General features: G+C 38.6%; 1 protein-coding gene across 1 annotated transcript in view; it reads left to right on the top strand.

Moving 5' to 3' along the window:
• The window catches only part of vps41 (VPS41 subunit of HOPS complex), a 166,527-nt gene extending 144,756 nt beyond the window's left edge, over positions 1-21,771 (top strand). The window contains exons 22-29 of the mRNA XM_060824195.1: positions 3,435-3,572; positions 5,651-5,705; positions 10,353-10,493; positions 12,705-12,841; positions 15,168-15,267; positions 16,512-16,556; positions 19,018-19,097; positions 21,367-21,771. Of these exons, the coding sequence (XP_060680178.1) occupies positions 3,435-3,572; positions 5,651-5,705; positions 10,353-10,493; positions 12,705-12,841; positions 15,168-15,267; positions 16,512-16,556; positions 19,018-19,097; positions 21,367-21,426 (756 nt within the window). The 3' untranslated portion in view covers positions 21,427-21,771. The remainder of the gene's footprint in view (positions 1-3,434; positions 3,573-5,650; positions 5,706-10,352; positions 10,494-12,704; positions 12,842-15,167; positions 15,268-16,511; positions 16,557-19,017; positions 19,098-21,366) is intronic.
• The last annotated feature ends 1,093 nt before the right edge of the window (positions 21,772-22,864 follow it).

Here is a 22,864-nt window from a genome sequence, read left to right as displayed (position 1 = left end):
CAAAGGCACTCACAACTTTTACACAACTCCCTTTCCCCAAAGGCTGTGTATTTTATGTAAAAATGATTTGGAGGATATCAGAGATATTAAACCAAAGCAAGCAATGTAAGCCATGATCTGAGTGAATTTGAGGGAAACCTGAGGGGCTAAATGACCTATTCCTGTTCCTATAATTCCAATGAGATTTGTGTCACCTAAATCCCATTCTACTGAACCAGTCACACATCATGATGTGTTGAGCTCTGGCTATAATACAGAGCAACTGCCCAGCCTTGTGCAGCATACTGGTTGGTCTAATGGGTTTTACTGTGATTTGCAAACCTAGAATTTGTCATCAGATGATTAGTTGCGTAATGATAGCAGCTTGTGTCTCAATGATTAAAAACTTGTATTGTAACAAAAGAATTTATTTTACTATTGCATGTTTCAGGAAGGTTTCTCTATCAATTTTCAAAGCTTGTAACAAAAAGACAAGCCTATTGATTTCCAGTCTACTCAAAGTAAGAAGTGACTGTATTTCATCTGTTTCATAAATACGGCTGGTGTGCAATTTCCCATGAAACTTAATAAGATGTTCCTATTTACCAGCAGTGTTGCAATCCAGCATATTTTTGTTAATATAAACAACCGAGTGACACAGGAAAAACTGATCTCAGGCACAAGATGAGAGATGTCATGAAAGGAGACTTGAGATAATGGTAATGTTTCAACTCGAGCAGGGAAAACTCAGAGGAGATTTTAAATTGTGAGCAATTTCGAAAGGAAGCTGTAGGGAAGGAATGCTGTCTCCAGTAAGAGAGTCAGAGACAAGGGATGATCAGTTTAAACTGTCATTGAGGGTGGGTTAGGCAACATGTCTTTACACAGTACACAGCATTGCTGAACCATGGAATGCTTTGTCATAGATAGTGGTTGAGCTAGACCGCATTCCATTTTTCAGGGTAAAATTGGATAAATGGTTTAAGCAGAAGAAAATAGAAGAGAGGAGGTTGTGTGATTATTATGGATGTTGCTTTCTCTGTTGTGCTGTTCACATGTCTGGATTGAAGGTCTGTGTTGGACTCAAAAAATTGATCTCCAAATAGGCCATGTAGCTAATTTCACATGGTAACTGTAAATATGTTGCCCAGAATAGCTAGAGGTGAAGATGAACATTATTATGATGCTGACGACATATGGTTGAAGTGAGGACTGCAGATGCTGGAGATCAGAGCCGAAAATATGTTGCTGGAAAAGCGCAGCAGGTCAGGCAGCATCCAAGGAGCAGGAGAATCGACGTTTCGGGCATGAGCCCGAAGAAGGGCTCATGCTTTTCGGGGTGTGTGTTTTAATTAACAGAGGGGTTCAACATTGGCATCATAATGGTTTGAGGGCTCATCGTATGGGATTTGTACAGATTTGAACAGATTTGGGGTATAAAAGGAACCAAAAGATTCCATCTCCTGCTCCTTGGATGTTGCCTGACCTGCTGCGCTTTTCCAGCAACACATTTTCGACATATGGTTTAAGGAAGTTTGTAATTACAATGAACCTCCAATCCTCACATTGATCAGTGTCAGGTGCAGTATGAACATCTCCGATTAAAATAAGAGTCTTAAAATCACTTAATGCACATTATAAACTTAGAGACTTGAGGTTTCCATTTAACTTCCATTTGAATTTCAATGAAGGTCATCAGAAATTGCCAAACCAACACAGAAGGATTTTCTCACACTGATTGGTTTCACTGTAAATTAAATATCTACAATCTTTTGTGCCAGTTAAAAGAACCATGCTTGAATTTTGCTCAAGTATCAGTACTGGCCCAGATCAAATTAATCTTTATTGAAAATGACTTTATACAAGAATGCAATTATCAGAAATACTCTGTTATTAAAAACAGGTTCCTTGCAGGTGTTGGGCTAGAGGCAAATTTAAATACTCGTTTTTTTGGCTATAGTTCCATTTTCAGCCAAATGAATTAAACTACACCAAGTTTCCAGTGTATCAAAGAATCTTTTAACTTTTTTTGTAAAGGTCAGCACAATGTTATGTTCAATTGTACTGATTTATAATATATTTTCCCTTCAGAGCAGTGTAAACTAGTTTATGATAGTTTTTGGAAAACTAAAGTAAATTAACCTTATTTTGCAGCTGGATCACTGATTGTACCCAAAATGAGAACTCTGTCCCAAGGCTTTCAGTGCCTTGTTAGACAAACTGAGGATGGCTTGCTTTTGTGTCATGACTGTTTAAAGTACCTGTCAAGAAACTGAGTTTATTTTAAAAAATGGACATTGGAGAAGGACTTCTGCTCATGAAGCATGAGTTTAGTTGTCCCATACTCCAAGTCTTATGAGGTTTCAGTCATTGTTTCATGCTGGTCCTTTGGCCTTTGTTCAGAAGGGTGGGGGCCCAGGCCTCATTCCAGAGGTATTGTCTTTCAAATGAAATGCTAAACCCTATCTTACCTAGGCTAGTGTGACAACATTTTATATTACTGAAGATTTTACAAATGTCATTGGGGTGAATTAATCTATTTTTCACTGTGGTGGTGAAGGTGTCAGTACTAGACAGGTTACAGAGAACTCCACTATTGCTCTTCGAATACCTTACTGGGACCTGTAATGGGTCAACTGAGGAGGCAGGTAAAGCCATCGTCTGAAGTGTTCAACAACTTAACCATTGAAAGAATACATTGCAGGCTTTAGCTTGCTTCTTGAAGGCAGGTTATTTCATTTTTAAACTTACAAAATAAAGCTGTTGTCCCTGGCTTTTTCAGTATTGCGTGGAAATGGTGGTTTGCGCATGAGACATTGTTTTACGACTTATTCTGCATTATTCCTACACGTTATTTTACTGTAGATATCAGGACTGTTATTTGTTGAATATGTTGCAGTAATAGCAGCAGCAGAAAGTAGTTGAGTGAGGGGTTCATCACAATCGGAGGTCAGATTCTGTAATGGCAATGACGGAAAAGTTATCAGCATTCATTTTCGTTACTCTGATATTCACAGCATCTTCTAAAATCCATGTGCGGGCAGAACAGTTCAGAAAAGTTTCCTGGAGTTTGTATTTTTTTGAGTTAGCTTTTATCATAATCCAATTTTAATTATTTCTTTCACTATCAAAAATTTTAAATCCATACTAGAAGAGTAATATGCTTTAAATTTCCAAAGAGTGAATACTTCAGTGCATTGGTTGCTTACTTACATCATTGCTGCTGCACGGCAGCACATCCCCTTACATGGGTTCCAGGTTTAAGAATCCAGTTCTATTGGAGGATGTGCCTGAGTATATTTTATTAGGATCTGTTTTATTAACATTGTCATGTGAAAAGAATAATTATGTAAAGATTTATGAATGCCAATTCCATTAAATTTTACTTTAACGTTTATTTACAGCATGTTACACGGTTGTGTTATAACCCCTGCTCTGTTCTTTCTTTTAAACAGTATCTGCATAACCTGTTCAAGCGAGATCACCATAAAGGACAGAAGTTCCATGAACGACAGATCAGCCTCTATGCTGAGTATGATCGGCCCAATCTGTTACCCTTCTTGAGAGACAGCACCCATTGTCCACTAGAAAAAGTAAATTGGTTTTAGTAGCTCTCTTATGTGTCTCAATAATGCTGCTATTCTCGAATGACTATCACTGTACAATGCATGAAGTTCAATTCTTCCAAACCATATTCAAGAGCATTATATTCTACTAAATTGACAGCCCATTCAGTGCAGCTGATCTGTCCAAATGTTTAAAGTGCGCTCGACACTCATTTATTCTAATTTCCTCTTCTCACCATACTCCCATACCCCCCGATTCTCTTCTCCCTTCACATGCAGTCTTTATTTGCACAAATAATCTCTGCCTTAACCACACCATGTTTAGTGGGTTTACAATTCTCATGACTGTCTGCATAAAGATATTAGATTAGATTAGATTAGATTACTTACAGTGTGGAAACAGGCCCTTCAGCCCAACAAGTCCACACCGACCTGCCGAAGCGCAACCCACCCATACCCCTACATTTGCCCCCTACCTAACACTACGGGCAATTTAGCATGGCCAATTCACCTGACCTGAACATCTTTGGACTGTGGGAGGAAACCGGAGCACCCAGAGGAAACCCACGCAGACACGGGGAGAACGTGCAAACTCCATACAGTCAGTCGCCTGAGTCGGGAATTGAACCCGGGTCTCTGGCACTGTGAGACAGCAGTGCTTTAATTCTTTCATTGTTTCTGCTTGTTGCTGTACGTATTTATACAAACTTGATTTGGATTCACCCAGCAACAGAAGCAATTTCTTATCTTCCAGTCCATCAAACCCCTTCATAATCTTAATGCCCTCTATTTGAAATTGAGCAGCAATAAGAGGACACATAATCTTTTTAGTACATGCTTGTAATTTTATAGTTTCACTTTCAGTATGAAGAAAATATTTATTCAAAGTTGTGAATATTCAGAGGAGCCTATTGGACTAATGCTGTTACCCTGGTGTATGTCATATGCACGTGTTGCTGATTTGTAGAGATCAAAGCAAATGCCTAGTTGAAGAAAAAGCAATTGTTTGCCTTTGTCATTTTGAATTTCCTTCCAAACTAGTACTTGTACTAATTTGACCACTGCAGTGATGGGAGTGACTGGTGTATTGGGAGTGGTGACACCCTTTCCCTTCAGTGACTTGGGATTGAATTCAACTTGGACTCCACATAGCAGCTGGCCAGCTGGAGCAACTTTGCCAAATGGCTTGTGTGGAAGGAACCAACCAATTCATTCTGCACCTTAGTGGTATTAAGTATTGCCTGGTTGTGATTATAATGCCTTGTTATACTAGGTTTATTTCCTTGGGCAATACTGCACTCCAAATACAATTCAAAATATTCATTTAAAAGTTGTTAGTCAGGTTATGGAAAGGATAGGCTCTGTCATAATGTCTGTCCTTAGTTTTTCTCCTGCTATTACTGGTTTTGTTGTTTCTCTGTCAAATGGTCCTGTGCTCCCGACAGCTTTACATCTAAATTAATTTAAAGGTAAAGGCAGTAAATAGTGTAATAATTATTTGGAATAAATTACTCAATGTCTCCACTAGCTCCTTTTTCAGAAGTCCCTTCTTAAAACCCACTACTTTGCCAAGCTTTTAGTCAGTCCTATTACACCCAGAGAACTAGAAATCTTGGAAAACAAATAATAAAATAGGAGCATCAGGACTGAAAATTAGGATAATATTGGGGCTAACAGTTCAAGTTAGAGAAGCAATTAAGATAAAATTGAACGTGGGAAATAATTATCACTCCATGAAGAAAAAGGGGTGAGACTGATTGTGACTCCCTGATGGCGTTTCTGCTAGCATCTGAGAATGATTTCACCCCAGCTGTCTTGCATGCCATTACTTAAAGTTCCTGCTGAAGGGTTTCATCAGCTGAGTATCCATCAAGTAAATGTAAAGAGGATTCGAGATCTGATTTGCTTTCTTTGTGAAACATATTCCCGGATTCAAATCTTCCTGGGAAACAAATATTGTCTTTGAACTCAATGGTAAAATGATGTAAAATACAGACCTGTCCAACTTCCCAGAGACTTCCCAAACCTTCCCAGAGGGAGAAGGTGTAAAGCTGAACTACTGAGAAGTGACATGACAACTGATTTAATCCTTCTTTCTCCCACAGGCACTTGAAATTTGTCAGCAGCGGAACTTTGTCGAAGAGACAGTTTTTCTCTTGAGTAAGAACATATCTGTTATTAAACACACCTTTGTGAGCTGTAGGAGCACGCTCTAAACTTAGCAGTGTCACTCCAGGCTGATACACTTATTTGAAGAGGCATCAATTTATAATGAGAAGCCAAGTCCAATAGTTTCATATTGCAACTGAGATACAAAAATCATTGTAGTCCATCTCAACCATTACTGCCAAGTTGTTTGAAACTTTGCTGAAATGTTACATGATACAAAATAATTAAAGTCTGTATGATAAGCCGAGATGTAAAACCAGTATTGTGATACATTTCCAGTATTATTATGAAAATAAACTATAAATGCGATTCTGTTCTGCAAGAGTACCTCAAAAGCTGGTAAAATGGTAATGGTATCATGATAGCTCATTGTAATTTTTATCTAAAAGGTAAAGTATTTTTGGCTAGCTGATTTTGGAAGAAAAGTGCTTTTCTTCCTCTAATCCTGGAATGTAATTTTTTTTGGTTATGTCTTACTTTATGACAAACACTGCCCTCTGCTGTTCTTATCTCCACATTAGCAGCAAGAGCCATAGAATTATACAGCACAAAAACAGACCCTTTGGTCCAACTCCTCCATGCTGACCAGATATCCTAAATTAATCTAGTCCCATTTGCCAGCATGTGGCCCATATCTGTCAAAACCCTTCATATTCATGGACCTGTCCAAATGTCTTTTAAATCTTGTACCTGCCTCCACTACTGCTTATGGCAGCTCATCTCATACACGGACCACATCCTGTGTGAAAAAGTTACCCCTTAGAGCCCTTTTACGTCTTTCCCCTTAAACCTATGCCCTGTAGTTTTGGAGTCCCCTACCCTGGGGAAAAAAGCTATGGCTATTCACCTTATCCAATGCCCCTCATGATTTGTAAACCTCTATAAGGTCACTCCTCGGCCTCTGATACTGCAGGAAAATTAGCCCCAGTCTAGTTAGCCTTTCCCTATAGATCAAATCCTCCAACCCCAGAAAGATCTTTGTAAATCTTTTTTGCACCCTTTCAATTATAGTTTCAAAGTAGAGAAATGCACAACTTGCTAACTGTTCCTGGAAAAGATCAAAATAAAGTGATGATGCTTCAAGTTTAGAATGAAATAATTGATGCACAAAGTACTTTGCTGTACACAGATAAAATATATGTTTAGCCTGGCAATGTTAATTATCATCTCCTGTTATTAGTCAGTCCATCAGGAAGGCACAGAACTTTTTAAAAAAAATCTTTATGCCTTAGGAGTACTGATATTGGACTGAATAAAGGTTCATCTTCCTGAGCAGCGATTGGAGTATAAGAGATTCTGAGCAGATACACAGAAAGGGGAAGCAGTGACTAAACTCTCACTGTTATTGAAAATGAGTAAAATTCCGAGAATGTCTGAGCCACTAAGTATCCTAAAAAGTTAGCAAAACCAACCCCACCCAGATGCATAGTCGTCACTTATTAAAGAGAGTGATCTATTTTAGTCACATCACTATAAAGATTTGCCATTATTCCACCTGAGAAATTAAACCCCATCTGCACGTTCAGGGAATATAAACGATTCTTGAGCACAATTTCCACTGAAAGATGGAGAGTTGGACCCAGACTGTGTCCTACAATACAACCAACAGAGGCTGTGCTTCAAGAAGTAGCTCATTCACCATAAAATACTTTGTTACTGCCCCAGTCATATAGAAGTCGATTAAATAAATATTGTTTATAACATATTAAAGACATTAGCCACTTGGTGCAATTATGTAAATTTGTTTCACCTTCATATGTGAAACCAAAGTATGATGATTTACGATTTACAATGCACACACTCTTCTATACATAAGTCATGGGGACGAGGAGAATGCAGGTTACAGAATGAAGCACTAAAGTAGGGCCGAGAACTGGGCTGACCAAGATACAAGTCTGCAGGTGACTCCTTTATTTAACTTAATTCCGTAAAAGACTTCTTCTTTCAGAATTTGATTACTTGATACTCCATTCTAGTCAATGAGACCTGTGGCCAGTATTTTAGAAGAATTACATGTAATTTACAGCATTGAAACAGACTGTTTGGCCCAACAGTCTGTACCAGTATTTCTGCTTTGTATCGGCCCCTCTTCTATCACACTTTATCACACCATATCAACATGCCCATCTATTCTTTGATCCTTGGATATTTGTCTAACTTCCTTTTCAATGTATTAATGCTAATCATCTCAATCAATTCGAGCTGGGAATTCCACATTCTTACCAAACTAAATTTTAAAAAAAGAGCTTCTTCTGACTTTATAGGATACATTAGTAGTTATTTTGCATTTATGGCCCTTATTTTTGGTGTTCTTAACAATTAGAAGCATCTTCTCTACACCTGCCTCTTAATCCCTTCATAATTTAAAGTTCTTTGTTAGTTTGCCCTTTGTAATTTCATTTTTTTCAAGAAAAGAGCCTCACGTTATTGTGTTGCATTCTGACAGTTATATCCTCTCAGTTTTGGTATAATTCTTCTCCCTCTTTCTCCAGTGATTCCATGACCACTTAGTTTTGCAAGCGCTTATTCAAAAAAACAAGGAGACAAAAAATAGGTAACAACAGGCCAGTTAGCTCAATATCTGTCATTGGGAAATTGTTAGTCTGTTATAAAGGATGTAATAGCAGAGCATTTAGAAATACAGAATATGATAAAGCAGTATCAGCATGGTTTTGTGAAGGGGAAATCACGCCTGACAAAATTATTAGAGTTCTCAGAAACCAACAAGCAGACGAGGTAAGGGGTAACCAGTAGATGTAATATATTTGGATTTCCAAAAGATATATGGTGAGGTACAACATGTAAGGCTTTGCAGTAAGATAAGAGCCTATGGTGTTGGGGATAGTATATGAATGTGGTTAGAGGATTGGCTAACAAATAGAAGACAGAGTTGGGATAAAGGGAACATTTTCAGGTAAAGCAATCTATCACTTATGGAGTGCCAAAGGGATCAGTGCTGGGACTACAATTATTTATGAAATGATAATGACGCAGATAAGGGAAGTGAATGAGTTATTATCATATTTTCAGATGACACAAAAAGGTAAGCAGTGAAGATGACTTAAAAGGTCTACAGACAGGTTGAGTAAATTCAGCGGAAAAGTTGAAAGATGGAATATAATGTGACATTCTGCAATTTGGGGACGAGAGCAGTAGGGCTGAATATTATTTAACTGGAGAAAGACTGCAGAAAGCTGAAATATAAAGGGATTTGGGGTCCTCCTGCATGAATCACAAAAAGCTAGAATTCAGTTTAATAGGGATGACAATGGAACGTTGCTCTTTAAAGAGAATGGCGATTTTGTCAAAACTATACAAGGCACTAGTCATATTCCAGCTGTGAACAGTTTTGGTTCCCCTATCTAATGAAAGATATGTTGGTATTGGAGGCAGTCCAGACAAAGTTCACTAGACTGACCTTGGATATGGAAGGATTTTCCTGTGCAAAAACATTTAATAGGTTATGTTTGTAGTCATTGGAGTTTAGAAGAATGAGAGCGACTTTATTAAAACATTTAAAGCTTCTAGAGGGCTTGACAAAGTAGGCATGGAGAGGTTGTTCCCCTTTGTGGGAGAGTCTCGGACCAGAGGGCATAATCTCAGTATAAAGGGTCATCCATTTAATATAAAGGTGAGGAAGAATTTCTTCTGTCCAAGGGAGGTCAATCTGTAGAAGTCTTTACCACACAGAGCTGTTCAGGCTGAGTCATTAAGTATGTTCAAGGCTGAGATAGATATATTTTTAATCAGTAAGGGAACAAAGGTTTTGGGGAGCAGGCAAGAAGGTAATTCAGGATGATCAAATCAGCCATGATCTTAATGAATGGCAGAGCAGAGCAGAGCAGATTTGATGGGCTGAATCCCCAACTTCAGCTGCTGTGTTGCATGATCATATAATAATGTCGACCAAAGTTAAACTGGTGATGGAAACTTTTACTCCCCTATCCACACAGCTGCCCTGCTCAGTTAATTGGCTGGTGATGAAACTTTTGTCCACCCTCAAGCGCTGCCAACCATCTGATGAAACCTAAAGCATCTGTTTCACTGTCTATAAAGATCCTGCCAGACCTGCTGAGTATTTCCAGCGTTTTTGTTGTCATCTTAATGATTTATGAATCTGTAACCTTTGAGCATTTTGTAGTTCTTTGCTGCATAGACTTTTATTTTCGCAGGAATGTAGGACCTCCTTATTTCCACTTTCAAACACACCATCTCACATTGATACTGGAATTCATTTTGTGTTTCTGGACGCAGAGAAACTACAGATTTAACTGACTGTTTTGGAGTTGCAGAGTTCAAGAATCTGATTGGACACACTCTTTAAAAACTTAAAGCACAGGTGAAAATGTGCCTTGCTTAGGACCGCTATAAATATCTTGTTCTTGTAGCAAAAGCCTGTAGATACTAAAATGGGGAAAAAGCTTATGGATGCTCAGAATATCTTGTGTTAGAGAGATGGTCATCCCACACCCTTGGATCAGTGGATGTCTGATCTGCTATCTCCTATTATTCTCCCAATGTTAAAAGTTTTCAAATGTACGTTACTGTCATTTCTGATGAAGCAGAAGAGAAATGATTTTGGAATTGAAGTTTCCATCTTTCCACAACTGAAGTCTAATGCTGTGTTTTCTCCTCCAGGTAGAATGGGTAATAGTCGGCGTGCTCTACAGATGATAACTGAGGAACTGCAAGATGTAGACAAGGCCATTGAGTTTGCCAAGGAGCAAGATGATGCTGAGCTATGGGAGGATCTTATCTCGCATTCCATCGACAAGCCACGTATGTAAATCATCAGAAAAGTTAGACAGTTTGCTGATACCAAACAACTCACTGTAACCGTGTGCCAAACCTATTCAGCAATTACAATGGCCATTTCAAAGTCCCAAACTAACTGCCTTTGGGCCTTCCAGGACTGCACAATTACTCCTTTACTTCTACTTCTGATGTCCCTGTTGGTGTGGTTGCCACCTTTGTCCTTCAAGTCCAAAGATGTGCATGGTGCATAACTGGTTAAGCCATCTTTCATCAGATCTGGATGGACAACATCAAGCCTCCCTTCTGCCAATACTGGAGCACCAACAGAGTAGATGAAACTGATTGGTTTTCTCCTCCATTGATGCTTAAACCCTTTTCCCTCATTCCTTCTTCCTTCCTTCCAACAATAGATGCGAGGATCTCTTGGACTTCTTCATCATTAACTTTGAGACCAGGTGTCTTCCTTCTTTTCCTTCCGCTTTCCAGCCAACCAAATCTCCTCATTTGGTCAAAGGGGAAATCTAAGAAAACTATATTGCCATTTCACTTGCTCCCTTTCCATGTCACCAACCCATGATCCTCCCCTCAGTAAAAATACTCTCAATCCATCGACGACTCCAATCTCTCCTTATTCTCGAATCTTCAAAGATGTTCCTTCCCAAATCCCTTCCCATTATTCAGATAACTCCATATTTAAACCCCACTTATCTGGTTTCTGACTCTTACACTTCATTGAAACAGCCTAAACAAACTTGCAATTGGAATTTATTATGACTGTAATCATGTTGTACTTTCCCTCCTCGTCTTTACCAAACCACGTGTAACTTATGGAACAGCTAATCATATTCGTCTATTGCCTTACACCATTTTCAATCCAGTGGGATTGTGTTTCCTGATTCCATTCTTACCTATACATCACAGTCAGAGCATCTCCACAAATGGCTTCTCAGCCTCCTCTGTGTCATCACTTCTGATGTCCCCCAAAGATTAATCCTTGGCCCCTTCACTTTGTCATTCACATGCTGTCTCTCGGTGATATCATCCAAATACATAGAGTCAGTTTGTACACGTTTGTTAATGACATCTCCACAACTCCAACACCTCTTGTGATTTGACCATTGTTGCTGTGTTCGCCTGTTTGCTTGTCCAACATTCAGTCCTAAATCCAGAAGTTGATCAGCTGGAGAGTTGAGGCAAGAAGGTTAAGTTCTATGGTAGGAAACCCTACATAATTGCTAAAAGCTGAGTTTAGGGAACTTGTTGTGCTCTGAAGTTAAATTAAGAGTTTGCCTAGTTTGCAGTTAATTTTAGTTATCCTGGAGAAATGCCAGCTGAGGAAAAGCATCTAATGAAAGTGCATGAATTTGCCAGACGGAAACCAGCTGCAACTGTTTCAGCTGAGCAAGAAGCCTTACTCTGGAGATGATAGTGAATCTTCATGTGGGTTTGGTGTTTGTAAGAACATTGCTGTGACAGATGGAATATTGTAACTTTGAATTCTTTTCCTGGTGTTTATTTTGAAGTCTATCCAACCTTTTTGTCAAGTGTAATAGAGTTTCTTTTCCTTGTTTATTAATTTTTTAAATCTTTGTGTTAAAAGTATAGTCACAGACCCTCGTGAATGTGTTCGGTAACTGACCTCCATGATTTTAAAATAGTTGGGATCTGTCAAGCCAGTTTTCACTCTGGGATCAGACTTGTCCATGTGAACATCAGCTGGAATCACAATCGGCATCTGATGTTGTTTTGGCTGATTGCTGGTGTCTGTTCCTGCTTCAACTACATTTGAGAACAATAGGAAGTGTGTTATTATTCCAGACCGTTGTGATTTTTAAACCAGTCTTCAATAATCTTTCATAATTTTGAAAGCTCTAATATCCTGCAGAATCAGGTGGGATCTGAGCAGTTGGTGTTTTGGTAAGATAATGATCTACAGGTAGTTTTCCTTTATGCAATGGTTGTATTCTTGTGCAACCCTGCATTATAGAAAAATGGTGCTTTAGAAACAACGTTTAAAGTGGTGGTGATGTCATCACATTACAGCCAAAGCACATTTAAAAAATTCACACTTTAGAAACAGTGTCCCCAATTCGTCTATTGTGTTACAGCCAATTCGCATTACCGAAACGTGTGCTATAGTAGAGTGACCTCTGCAGCTAGCTTGTGTACAAATAAAGGCATTGGGCCAGTCTCTGAAACTGCCTACTAACAAGAGCTCCTCTTTCACCCTTGCAGCATTTATAACTGGGCTGTTGAACAATATTGGGACCCATGTTGATCCTATCCTCTTGATCTATCGAATAAAGGAAGGTATGGAGATTCCTAACCTGCGGGATTCATTAGTGAAGATCCTTCAAGATTATAACTTGCAGGTTAGTGTCAGTTAGAGGGCAGAAAGAAAAAGGGCAGAATTTCCATCGGGGTTATCCTCTTTTCCTGTAAGGAAGTTCAGCTGAATTTCAGTACATTTCTTGGACAAACAGGATGAAAAGGCATTTGCCATCAATGCTTTCTGGTTTGCACTAGACTTCCACTGAAGTTCAGGTATTTGATGCAGAGAAGTTCCCTGGTGATTTTATCCCAAGTTTTTTTCTAAGTTCAAGCTATCCATCCTTGTTGAATAACCAATCATCTCGTATTTATTCTACATAAGAACATAAGAAGTAGGAACACAAATAGATCTTTTGGTACCTCAGAACTGCTCACACATTCAAAAAGATCAGAATTCATCTGATTGTGACCTTAGTTCCACTCTCAGCCTAATCCTATAATCCTTGAAGACCAAAACTCTTGTCAGATTCAACCTTGAATATATATTTACAAACTTCTCTGTTGTAAAGGGTAAAGAAGCCTCTGAGAGGAGACATTTTTCCTCATCCCATCTTCAATGGGAGAACCCTTATTTTGAAACTGTGCAGCGTAGTTATAGATTCCCCAATATACTTTTCAGCATGTTTCATTAAGACCACCTCATACTCTCCTAACGGTAGTGAGTAGAGGCCCAACATGGTTGACCTTCCTCATAAGACAACCTCTTCATCCCAGGAATCAACCTTCTGTCAACTGCATCCAATGCAATCATGCCTCTCCTTAAGTAAGGACACCAAAACTATACATTGTATGCTAGGTGTGATCTCACCAAAGCTCTATGCAGTTGTAGCAATCTTATAAATGTATTCCATCCCACTTGCTATAAAGGCTAACATTTGATTTGTCTTCATAATTACTTGCTCTATCTGCCTGATAACATTCTGTGATTGATTTAAAATGGCAGTTAGATAACTGCACTGCAGTACCCTGCAGTCTGTCCATTTAAATAATTTGTATTTCTGTTCTTGGTGCTAAAGTGAATAACCTCACATTGTCACACTTCAAAATCTATCTGCCAATTTTTTTTGTCTGATCACTTAACCTATTTAAATCCCACTCTAGCTCTGTACCCTTCTCCTGATACACGTGCGGTGTGATGAGGGTCTGCTGCAATTCTGATAAAGCTGGCTTGGTACCGGACACCTACAAGACAGCTCTGCAACAACCACTGATCTATTGTGGTTGATGCAAGTGTAGGCAGAGCCTGCAGAAACAGAAGACATTTGGAACAATATGAGAACAGATCCAGGCAAAAAGCTAAATTATAGCTCTGTCCTGGAAAGTCTGGGACCTTACCTTTTTCCATGCTGATAGTTTCATCCTCAAAAAATGCTAATAAATTTGGCAGATACCTGTACCATTTTTCTTTTATAAATCCAGGTTGACTCTGCTTAACTGTTGTGATTTTTAAAACTCTGGTACTGCTATTAAAATGATGGATTATAATATGTTTCCAAAGTCATATTAAGATAACTGGACAATATGCTTTTTGTCTTTCTCATTTTTTGAATGTGTGTTAATTTTGAGGTTTCAGATTTTCTGCAACATTTCCAGAATCTAGTGAATTTTCAAAGATTGTAACTAATTATCTCTGCAGGGAGCAGAGCTGAGAAGCATGTTATCTGTTAGTCCCATTAGTTGTCATAGTACATTTTTTTCAGTGATAATTTTTTTTAAGATCCTCCTCCTTTATGTCCCACAATTTTCTATTATGCATGAAGTTTTTTTTGTCTTCTGCCATAAAAACATGTACAAATTATTCAAAGTCTCTGCCATTGCCTTGTTTCCCAACATTAATTTCCTAGTTTCATCCTGTAAGGAAAGTTTTTTTAAGATAGTCTTTCCATTTTTAGATGCTTGTAGATCCTCTTACAGTCTGCTTTTTCTATTTCCTACTAGTTTATTTGCATATTCTGAAGCCAGGCCCTGTTCTCAATCATTCCCAGTTCTTAAAAATCAGTGCCCCTAATAATGTTACTTTTTATAGCACCATAAAATTTTCAACTTGTCACTAGAAGAGAGATCTGCCACGAGATATTGAAGGTCTAAGGGGAGCAACTAGCTGCCAGGCTTCTCTGTTAACCTCAGAAGTCTGGTACTGGCTGAAAAGCATTTTGGTCTTGTGCCTTAAGAAGATAGGATGCTATATAAATGCAAGTTATGTTGTTGCTGTGTGCTCAGTTTGTTCAGTGACCAGAGTGTAACACCGTCCCACTCTTTGCACCATCAGTCCACACACGACCTCACTTGGGTGACGACTTCATAAGATTGTCTTGAGTCGTGAATATTTATGTTGCTATTGATTCGGTTGAACTGCCTTTCTTTCAGATTTTGCTACGAGAAGGATGTAAAAAAATTATTGTTTCTGATTGTCTAACGTTGCTGAAAAAAATGCATAAAACCCAGCTGAGAGGTGTTTGTGTTGACGGTAAGTAAATCTTCTGCTTTGACCCATAAAATAGTGATTGCTACACTTCTACTGCGGTATAACGTAATTTAAACTGTGTTGATGGTCAATATTGAGTATTTCTGGTTTGTCCACAGATATATTTCATGAAGTATTATATTTTCTTACTGAGCATCTTTTTTCAGCATTCAATAACATCGTCAAGTTAAAATGGACCTCTAATGAGAAAGTATGAAGGTCAAACGGTAAAGTTTTGCAATCTAGTTTTGTGAAGGGATTTTGTGGTTTTTGTAGTGCTTCCTTTCTCAGAGTCTTTTCTAGTTTTAATGTCTTTAAGTTGTGACCAATGAGTGTAGATGGAAAGGTGGAAAGCACAGAGTAGTGGTATAAAGGTGTTCTGCAGACTGGAAGTTTGCCTGCATTTGGTATTAGGACCACAGTTCTTCTTGATATATTTAATAATCTGAATTTGGTTTTAACGGGCCAGAGTTTGAAGGGATTGCAAAGGAGATTTGCTAAAATGGAACCAAGGTTTTGGAACTTGGTTAAGAGATTAGAGAAGCTGAGATTGACTCTTTACAATCGAAAGGTTTTGGGACTGATTGAATAGACATCAAAATTACGAAGGATTTTGATAGAGTAAAAGAAAAGAAATTGTTCCAGTGGAGAAGGGTTGGTAGTGAAGGATATGGCTTTGAGTGACAAAAGAACCAGAGGGGTTTTCTTTTTGTGTGTAGACTTACACATTTCTGAAATACAATGCTTGAAATGGGATTGCATACTTTTTTGAAAAAGAAAAACATTTCAGAACCCAAATACAGAGAAGCTTGGAAGTGTTCACTGCACAGAAGGGAATCATTCAACTCATTATGCCTCAACTTTCCTCTAATCTCTTTACCAATTACTTTAAATCTAAGTCCCCTGGATATTGACCTCTCTCATAACAGAAAATCATCTTTCCTCGTCACTCTATCTAGACACCTCCTAACGGTAAACCCTGAACCAATATTTTCTCCGTAAGTGTGCTACATCAAGCTCAGAATGTTCTCTTGAATGTATTTTGAGACTTTGGTGACATTCGTACTGATTTGTTATCCCAGTAATATTTGAGCAGGGATGTGGGTCTAATGGGATAGCTCTTTCTAAAGGGGCTAAATGACTTCCTTCTGCTGTTTCAAAAATGACTGGCTTGGGTCAAATTTCTTTGATAGAAATTATGTCTCACTAGCAGAATATGTAATAATCACGAACTTTTTTTTTTACAGAGGAGAATATTTGTGAATCATGCCATTCTCCCATATTGCCTACAGGTATGTAACATGATGGAGAGGAAACCTTGTAACTCTAAGCTGCACAAAGTTCTTCAGCATGACTCTTAAGCAGTTTGGATGCGAAGTAAAATTCGGTAAACTACTCACATTATTCAGCAACAGGATATGTTACTCAGCAGTTTTGTTTATTCAGAGTTTTTCAAATTACCTTTCATTTCTTCTCATCATATAATGTTCAAAGCATAATGTTAGTGTTGAGTCGCTATCTAAATTTAGCAGGAAGGAAATTTTACTGTTTACCCCAATTCCTTTCCATTGTAGTAAATAAACAGCCTTGTCAATCTATGCATTTTTATTCAAATGAATGATAATTAAACTGTTTAAATTGTTCATCTGGTACATGTCTCAATGTCAGAGACAAATATTGGGCCAGATTGCCATTCAGACCCATCAGGGAAAACAGGTGCTCTGCATTTCTAAGAACTGATTCTGTCAGGCCTTAGGGCTCTTGTGGTGTAATGGTACTGTCTCTGCCGCTGAGCTAGGAGGCCTGGGCTCAAGTCCCATGTGCTCCATAGGTGTGTAATGACATCTGTCGAACAGGTTCATAGAATCATTTAGATGTACAGCATGGAAACAGACCCTTCGATCCAACTCATCCATGCCGACCAGATATCCTAACCCAATCTAGTCCCACTTGCCAGCACATGCCCCATATCCCTCCAAACCCTTCCTATTCATATACCCATCCAGATGCCTTTTAAATGTTGCGATTGTACTAGTCTCCACCACCTCCTCTGGCAGCTCATTCCATACATGTACCACTCTCTGTGTGAAAAAGTTGCCTCTTAGGTCTCTTTCGTATCTTTTCCTTCTCACACTAAACCTATGCCCTATAGTCCTGAACTCACCCACTCCAGGAAAAAGACTTTGTCCATTTATCCTATCCATGCCCCTCATGATTTTATAAAACTCTATAAGATCATCCCTCAGCCTCTGATACTCCAGGGAAAACAGCCCCAGCCTGTTCAGCCTCTCCCTGTAGCTCAAATCCTCCAACCCTGGCAACATCCTTGTGAATCTTTTCTGAACCCTTTCAAGTTTCACAACATCCTTCTATAATAAGGAAACCAGAATTGCTTGCAATATTCCAACAGTGACCCAGCCAATGCCCTGTACAGCTGCAACATGACGTCCCAACTCCTGTACTCAGTACTCTGACCAGTACTGGAAAGCATACTGAATACCTTCTTCACTATCCTATCTACCTGCGATTCCACTTTCAAGGAGCTATGAACCTGCACTCCAAGGTCTCTTTGTTCAGCAACACTCCCGCGGACCTTATTATTAAAGTCCTGCTAAGATTTGCTTTCCAAAATGCAGCACTTCACATTTATCCAAATTAAACTCCATCTGACACTTCTCAGCCCATTCGCCTATCTGATCAAGATCCCATTGTAATCTGAGGTAACCTTCTTCGCTTCTAGATTAGAGTGATGCTGGAAAAGCACAGCAGGTCAGGCAGCATCCGAGGAGCAGGAAAAACGATGTTTCGGGCAAAAGAACCACCTTAGCTGTCCATTACACCTCCAATTTTGGTGTCATCAGCAAACTTACTAACTATACCTCTTATGCTCACATTCAAATTATTCATATAAATGATGAAAAGTATTGATCCTTGTGACACTCCCCTGGTCACAGACCTCCAGTCTGAAAAACAACCCTCCACCACCACCCTCTGTCTTCTACCTTTGAGCCAGTTCTGTATCCAGATGGCGAGTTCTCCCTGTATTTCATGAGAATCTAACCTTGCTCACCAGTCTCCCATGGGGAACCTTGTCGAACGCCTTACTGAAGTCCATATAGATCACATCTACTGCTCTGCCCTCATCAATCCTCTTTGTTACTTCTTCAAAAAAACTCAGTCAAGTTTGTGAGACATGATTTCCCATGCATAAAGCCATGTTGACTATACCTAATCAGTCCTTGCCTTTCCAAATACATGTACATCCTGATTTAAAACGTATCTCTAGTCAGGGCAAAATGGCTCTTGTGGCTTCCATTAGGACATTCTTTCATAGTATAGAACTATCAGAGGAAGACACACCAAGCCTCCTTTTCAGTCAACTGCTGTATTCCAAAACATAAAGGTCCACACAATCACTTTGATAGATGCTGTCAAACCATAAGTTCATAACCTAAGTGTGATGTTAGGGTGTTGGGTCTACAAAGTGCCAGTTATGGTGGGGTCTAGGATACCAGCCGGGTAGCATAATACGAGAAATTCAATTTCCTCAGTGATTCTTTCAGTGTGTACTGCAACTCCCCTGTCCACTGGAATAATAACTGTTTGGCAACAGATGCTGTCTGGTCTGTCAAGTATTCCCAGCATTTTTAATTTCTACAGAAGATTCCCTGCATCTGTAATATTTTGCTTTATATCGGTGCCTTTTAAAAATGTAGGTTCTGTCAGTAATATTTTTGTGCTTCCTCATTTTAGACATTGCAAAACCTTTCAGTGTGGTGGTCTTCCACTGCAGACATATGTTTCATAAGGATTGCCTTCCAACTCCTGGCATGGTATGTTGTTGGCTATGTCAATTTGTATAGTATAATAAGAGTCATGTCATTTCTGGGAATGTTGCTTCTCATTCTGCTGCAATTTGCTTTATGAAAGTGGATCTTTCATAACTGAACCTCAGGACTGGTTAGCTCAATTGGCTGGATGGCAGATTTGCAATGCAGAAGGATGCCAAACGCGGTTCAATTCCCACACTGGTTGAGGTAGCAATGAATATCCTGTCTTCTCAACCTCAATCCTTGCCTGAAGCACGGTGATCCTCAGGTTAAACCACCACCAGTTGTCTATCTCTAATGAGAGAGTAGCCATGTGCTACTCTGGGATTATGGCAACTTTACATATTTGAGTGCACACCCTTCACCCCTTCTGTTAGTCCTGACTAATTATAATTGTTCATAGTGGTTCCAAGACAGTTTATTTTAAAACTAAATGTAAAACATGAGAAGAAAACAAAATTCCAGAACTACGGAATAATAGTTTGCTATTTTTGTCCAGTTGCAGTGAGCTGTCCTATATATCTCAAATTCTAAGTGTTTAATAACAAACTGTTGTTGTTTGCAGATTATTAGCAATATGAATTGACCCGTTAAAATTGTCTTACTAAATTTTGTCAAAGCAATTTTGCAGGAGAGCTGATCGTCAAGCTGCAAGATTTCACCAAAAATCTTTAGTTTGTCTTCTAACATTCAGCTCTCTTTTAATTACATGTGGGAACATTATCTGGTGTAATCTGTGAAGTTTTATTTAATCTCATAAGCTTGCCATTGGAAAGCAAAAATTAAAAATATATATAATGTAAATGAAACCCATCTGACATTCTTCTGTTCAGACTGGGAAAAAAGCTGGCAATGAAATGGAAACATGTAAAATTAACCCCTGAAAGAATGTAACCTACACAAGCAGGAAGGATTGAAAGTCTGCCTCAAACATTAGTAGTTGGGGGAGAAGTTAGTCTTGGGCTGTTCATACAAATGGGTAATATAGAATCATTCCACCCCACACAATCTTCCACTGAGAAACAGCAGCAACAGCTTCAATGTATATGGCATCATCAAAGTAGTCAACTCACAAAGGAGTTCAGTAAATACTGAGCCATATAAGAATATAGTAGACAGGTCAACTTGCTCAAAGTATTTTGGAGGGATGAATAAATTGGGAGAGACAGAGAGTTTAGGCAAGGAATTCCAAAGCTGAGGGCAGGGCTGCCAGTGGAAGAGTGAAAGAAACTGGGTATGTGCATGAGGCCAGAAGTGGAGAATTTTCATTTCTGGAGAATGGTAAAGTTGAAGGAGGTCGCAGAACTAGGAAGAGGTGCAACACTGGAGAGATTTTAAATTTGAGGAATTGCTGTACTGAAAGCCAGTGACAACAAGCATGGGAGTGAATAAACAAGCCTTCTTGTTTCGGTAAAATAAGATAGAAGAATTTTAAAGAAACTGAAGTTTCCAGATATTGGGAGATGGGAGCCTAGCTAAAGAAACACCAGAGCAGAATTAATGAGCTAATGGATGAGGGTTCAGCAACATATGGACAATATTATGGAGGTGAAAGTAAGTGAGTGACATGATGGAGAGAAAATGGAAACAGAAGACCAGCCTGTAATTTCAAATAGTCTGGCTCATTCCCAGACAATAGCCAGGAAGGGTATGGGATCAGGTTTGTGGCACCAGTACTAAACAAAATGAATATTATATTACAAAATTATGACAAAAAGCATTCCAAGAAACCACTGCTTTATAGCAGAGTTGCTACTGCAAACAGTTCTGCATACTAGCAGTTTCCTGTAGTGGTGGTAAGGATACCCAGTTTGCTGTGTAGGATCTTATGATGACTGGGAAGAAATTATTTATTCACAACACATGTCAGGCACAAGCACTTAGTTAAACTGAAGCTGTGATAGGAATATTTACTGATATTCTGTATATCCTTTAAAAATATGACACAGCCTCAAGTTTCTTAAAGCTAAACCCTCAACTTTAGCAATGAATCTTTGTCAAAGATTTTCTATTTTTTTTTTCTCAGCTGCTTATAACATTACTACAAGTAAATAATAAACTAAGGGATTCTATAGGGAGTAAAAATTAATCAGTCAAATTTTAACCCATTCATCAAAAAAGGTTATCTTAGTAACTCAAAAAATATCTCAGTAATGATTGAAAGTTTACGTAATGTTTCCAGTCTTCGGCTATGTAAGGGTTGAAAAAAAGATTATTTCAGCTTCATGTGGGAACAAATAGATTAACTTTTTAAAATATTTATCTTAAACAGTTCTGTAACATCTGCAGTGCAAAACGTCGAAGGCCTGCTGGTGGACTGGGTGAGGCTTAAACATCAGATGAACTTGACTGAGGACCACAAATTTAAAGTTAACGCATTACTGTAATGTGTAATTTTCTGTCAATTATCAGCTCACCTACTTCAAAGCTTGTACTTGTATAAATGTTAAATGCTAATTCTTAATAAAAGTAATTTTAGAATCATCAAACTTGTGGAGAAACAACGTACTGAACTACATTTAACTCTTACCTCAGTGGAGTAAGAGGTGCTGAGTACTGATTGCTATTTGTTTTATATGCAATGATTTTGATCTTTTCACAGGTAGATACAATTTACAGAATAGTTTTAATGCTTGCCAATGTTACAATCTAGGTAAAAACTTATTTGCCTTCATGATTCGACTTTCTGTTCTAAATATATCAAAGTGTCTTATATACATTGTGCTCCATATGTTGCCATATAGAAGAGTTAGTCAGGAATGAAATACCCTGTGATAAATAACTCATTTCATAAATTTCAGACTACTATGGTATGGCCTAAGGAAATGAAATACACTTGTCAGTGTACACTAACATTTATTCATCAGAATCTTTGTCTGTATATTTTGAATTAAGTATTACATTGAATGAAATGAAATGAAATTTACGGTACAAAAACGGGCTATTCAGTCCAAACAATCTATGTGGTCATTTATGTGAGAAAGGGTTCAAACAAAATTTACAAGGATGTTGCCAGGGTTAGAGGGTTTGAGCCAAAGGGAAAGGCTGAACAGGCTGGGACTGTTTTCCTTGGCACACTGGAGGCTCAGGAGTGACCCTATAGAGGTTTATAAAATCATGAGGGGCATGGATAGGGTTCATAGACAAGGTCTTTTCCCTGGGGTCGGGGAGTGCAGAACTAGTGGGCATAGGTTTAAGTTGAGAAGGGAAAGATTTATAAAGGACCTCAGGGGCAACTTTTTCATGCAAAGGGTGGTGCGTGTATGGAACAAACTGCCTGAAGAAGTGGTGGAGACCAGTACAATTACAACATTTAAAAGACTTCTAGATAGGTATATGAATAGTAAGGGTTTAGAGGAATATGGGCCAAATGCTGGCAAATGGGACTAAATTAATTTAGGATATCTGGTTGGCATGGACAAGTTGGACTGAAGGATCTGTTTCCATGCTGTACATCTGTATTACTCTCAGAGTTTAGGGCTAGAGGGTATAATCTCAGAGTCAAGAATGTAGTGCTGGAAAAACACAGCAGGTCAGGCAGCATCCGAGGAGCAGGAGAATCAGCGTTTCGGTCATAAGCCCTTCATCAGGAAGGGCTTATGCAGCCCTCACTTTCTCCCGGTATAATCTCAGAGTGAAGGGTCATCCATTTAAGACGGTGTAAAGATTATGTCTTTCAATTTTGGGATTTGGAAAATTGTGATCTGAAGTTGGGACAAAATTCTGAAAGCAGTATTTTAAACTTTTGCATGTTTTGAAAATCAAATAAC

Source organism: Hemiscyllium ocellatum, chromosome 4, assembly GCF_020745735.1.
Source record: "Hemiscyllium ocellatum isolate sHemOce1 chromosome 4, sHemOce1.pat.X.cur, whole genome shotgun sequence".
NCBI classification, from domain to species: domain Eukaryota; kingdom Metazoa; phylum Chordata; class Chondrichthyes; order Orectolobiformes; family Hemiscylliidae; genus Hemiscyllium; species Hemiscyllium ocellatum.
The sequence above is the reverse complement of the archived record's forward strand: the minus strand, read 5'-3'. Positions and strand labels throughout refer to the sequence as shown.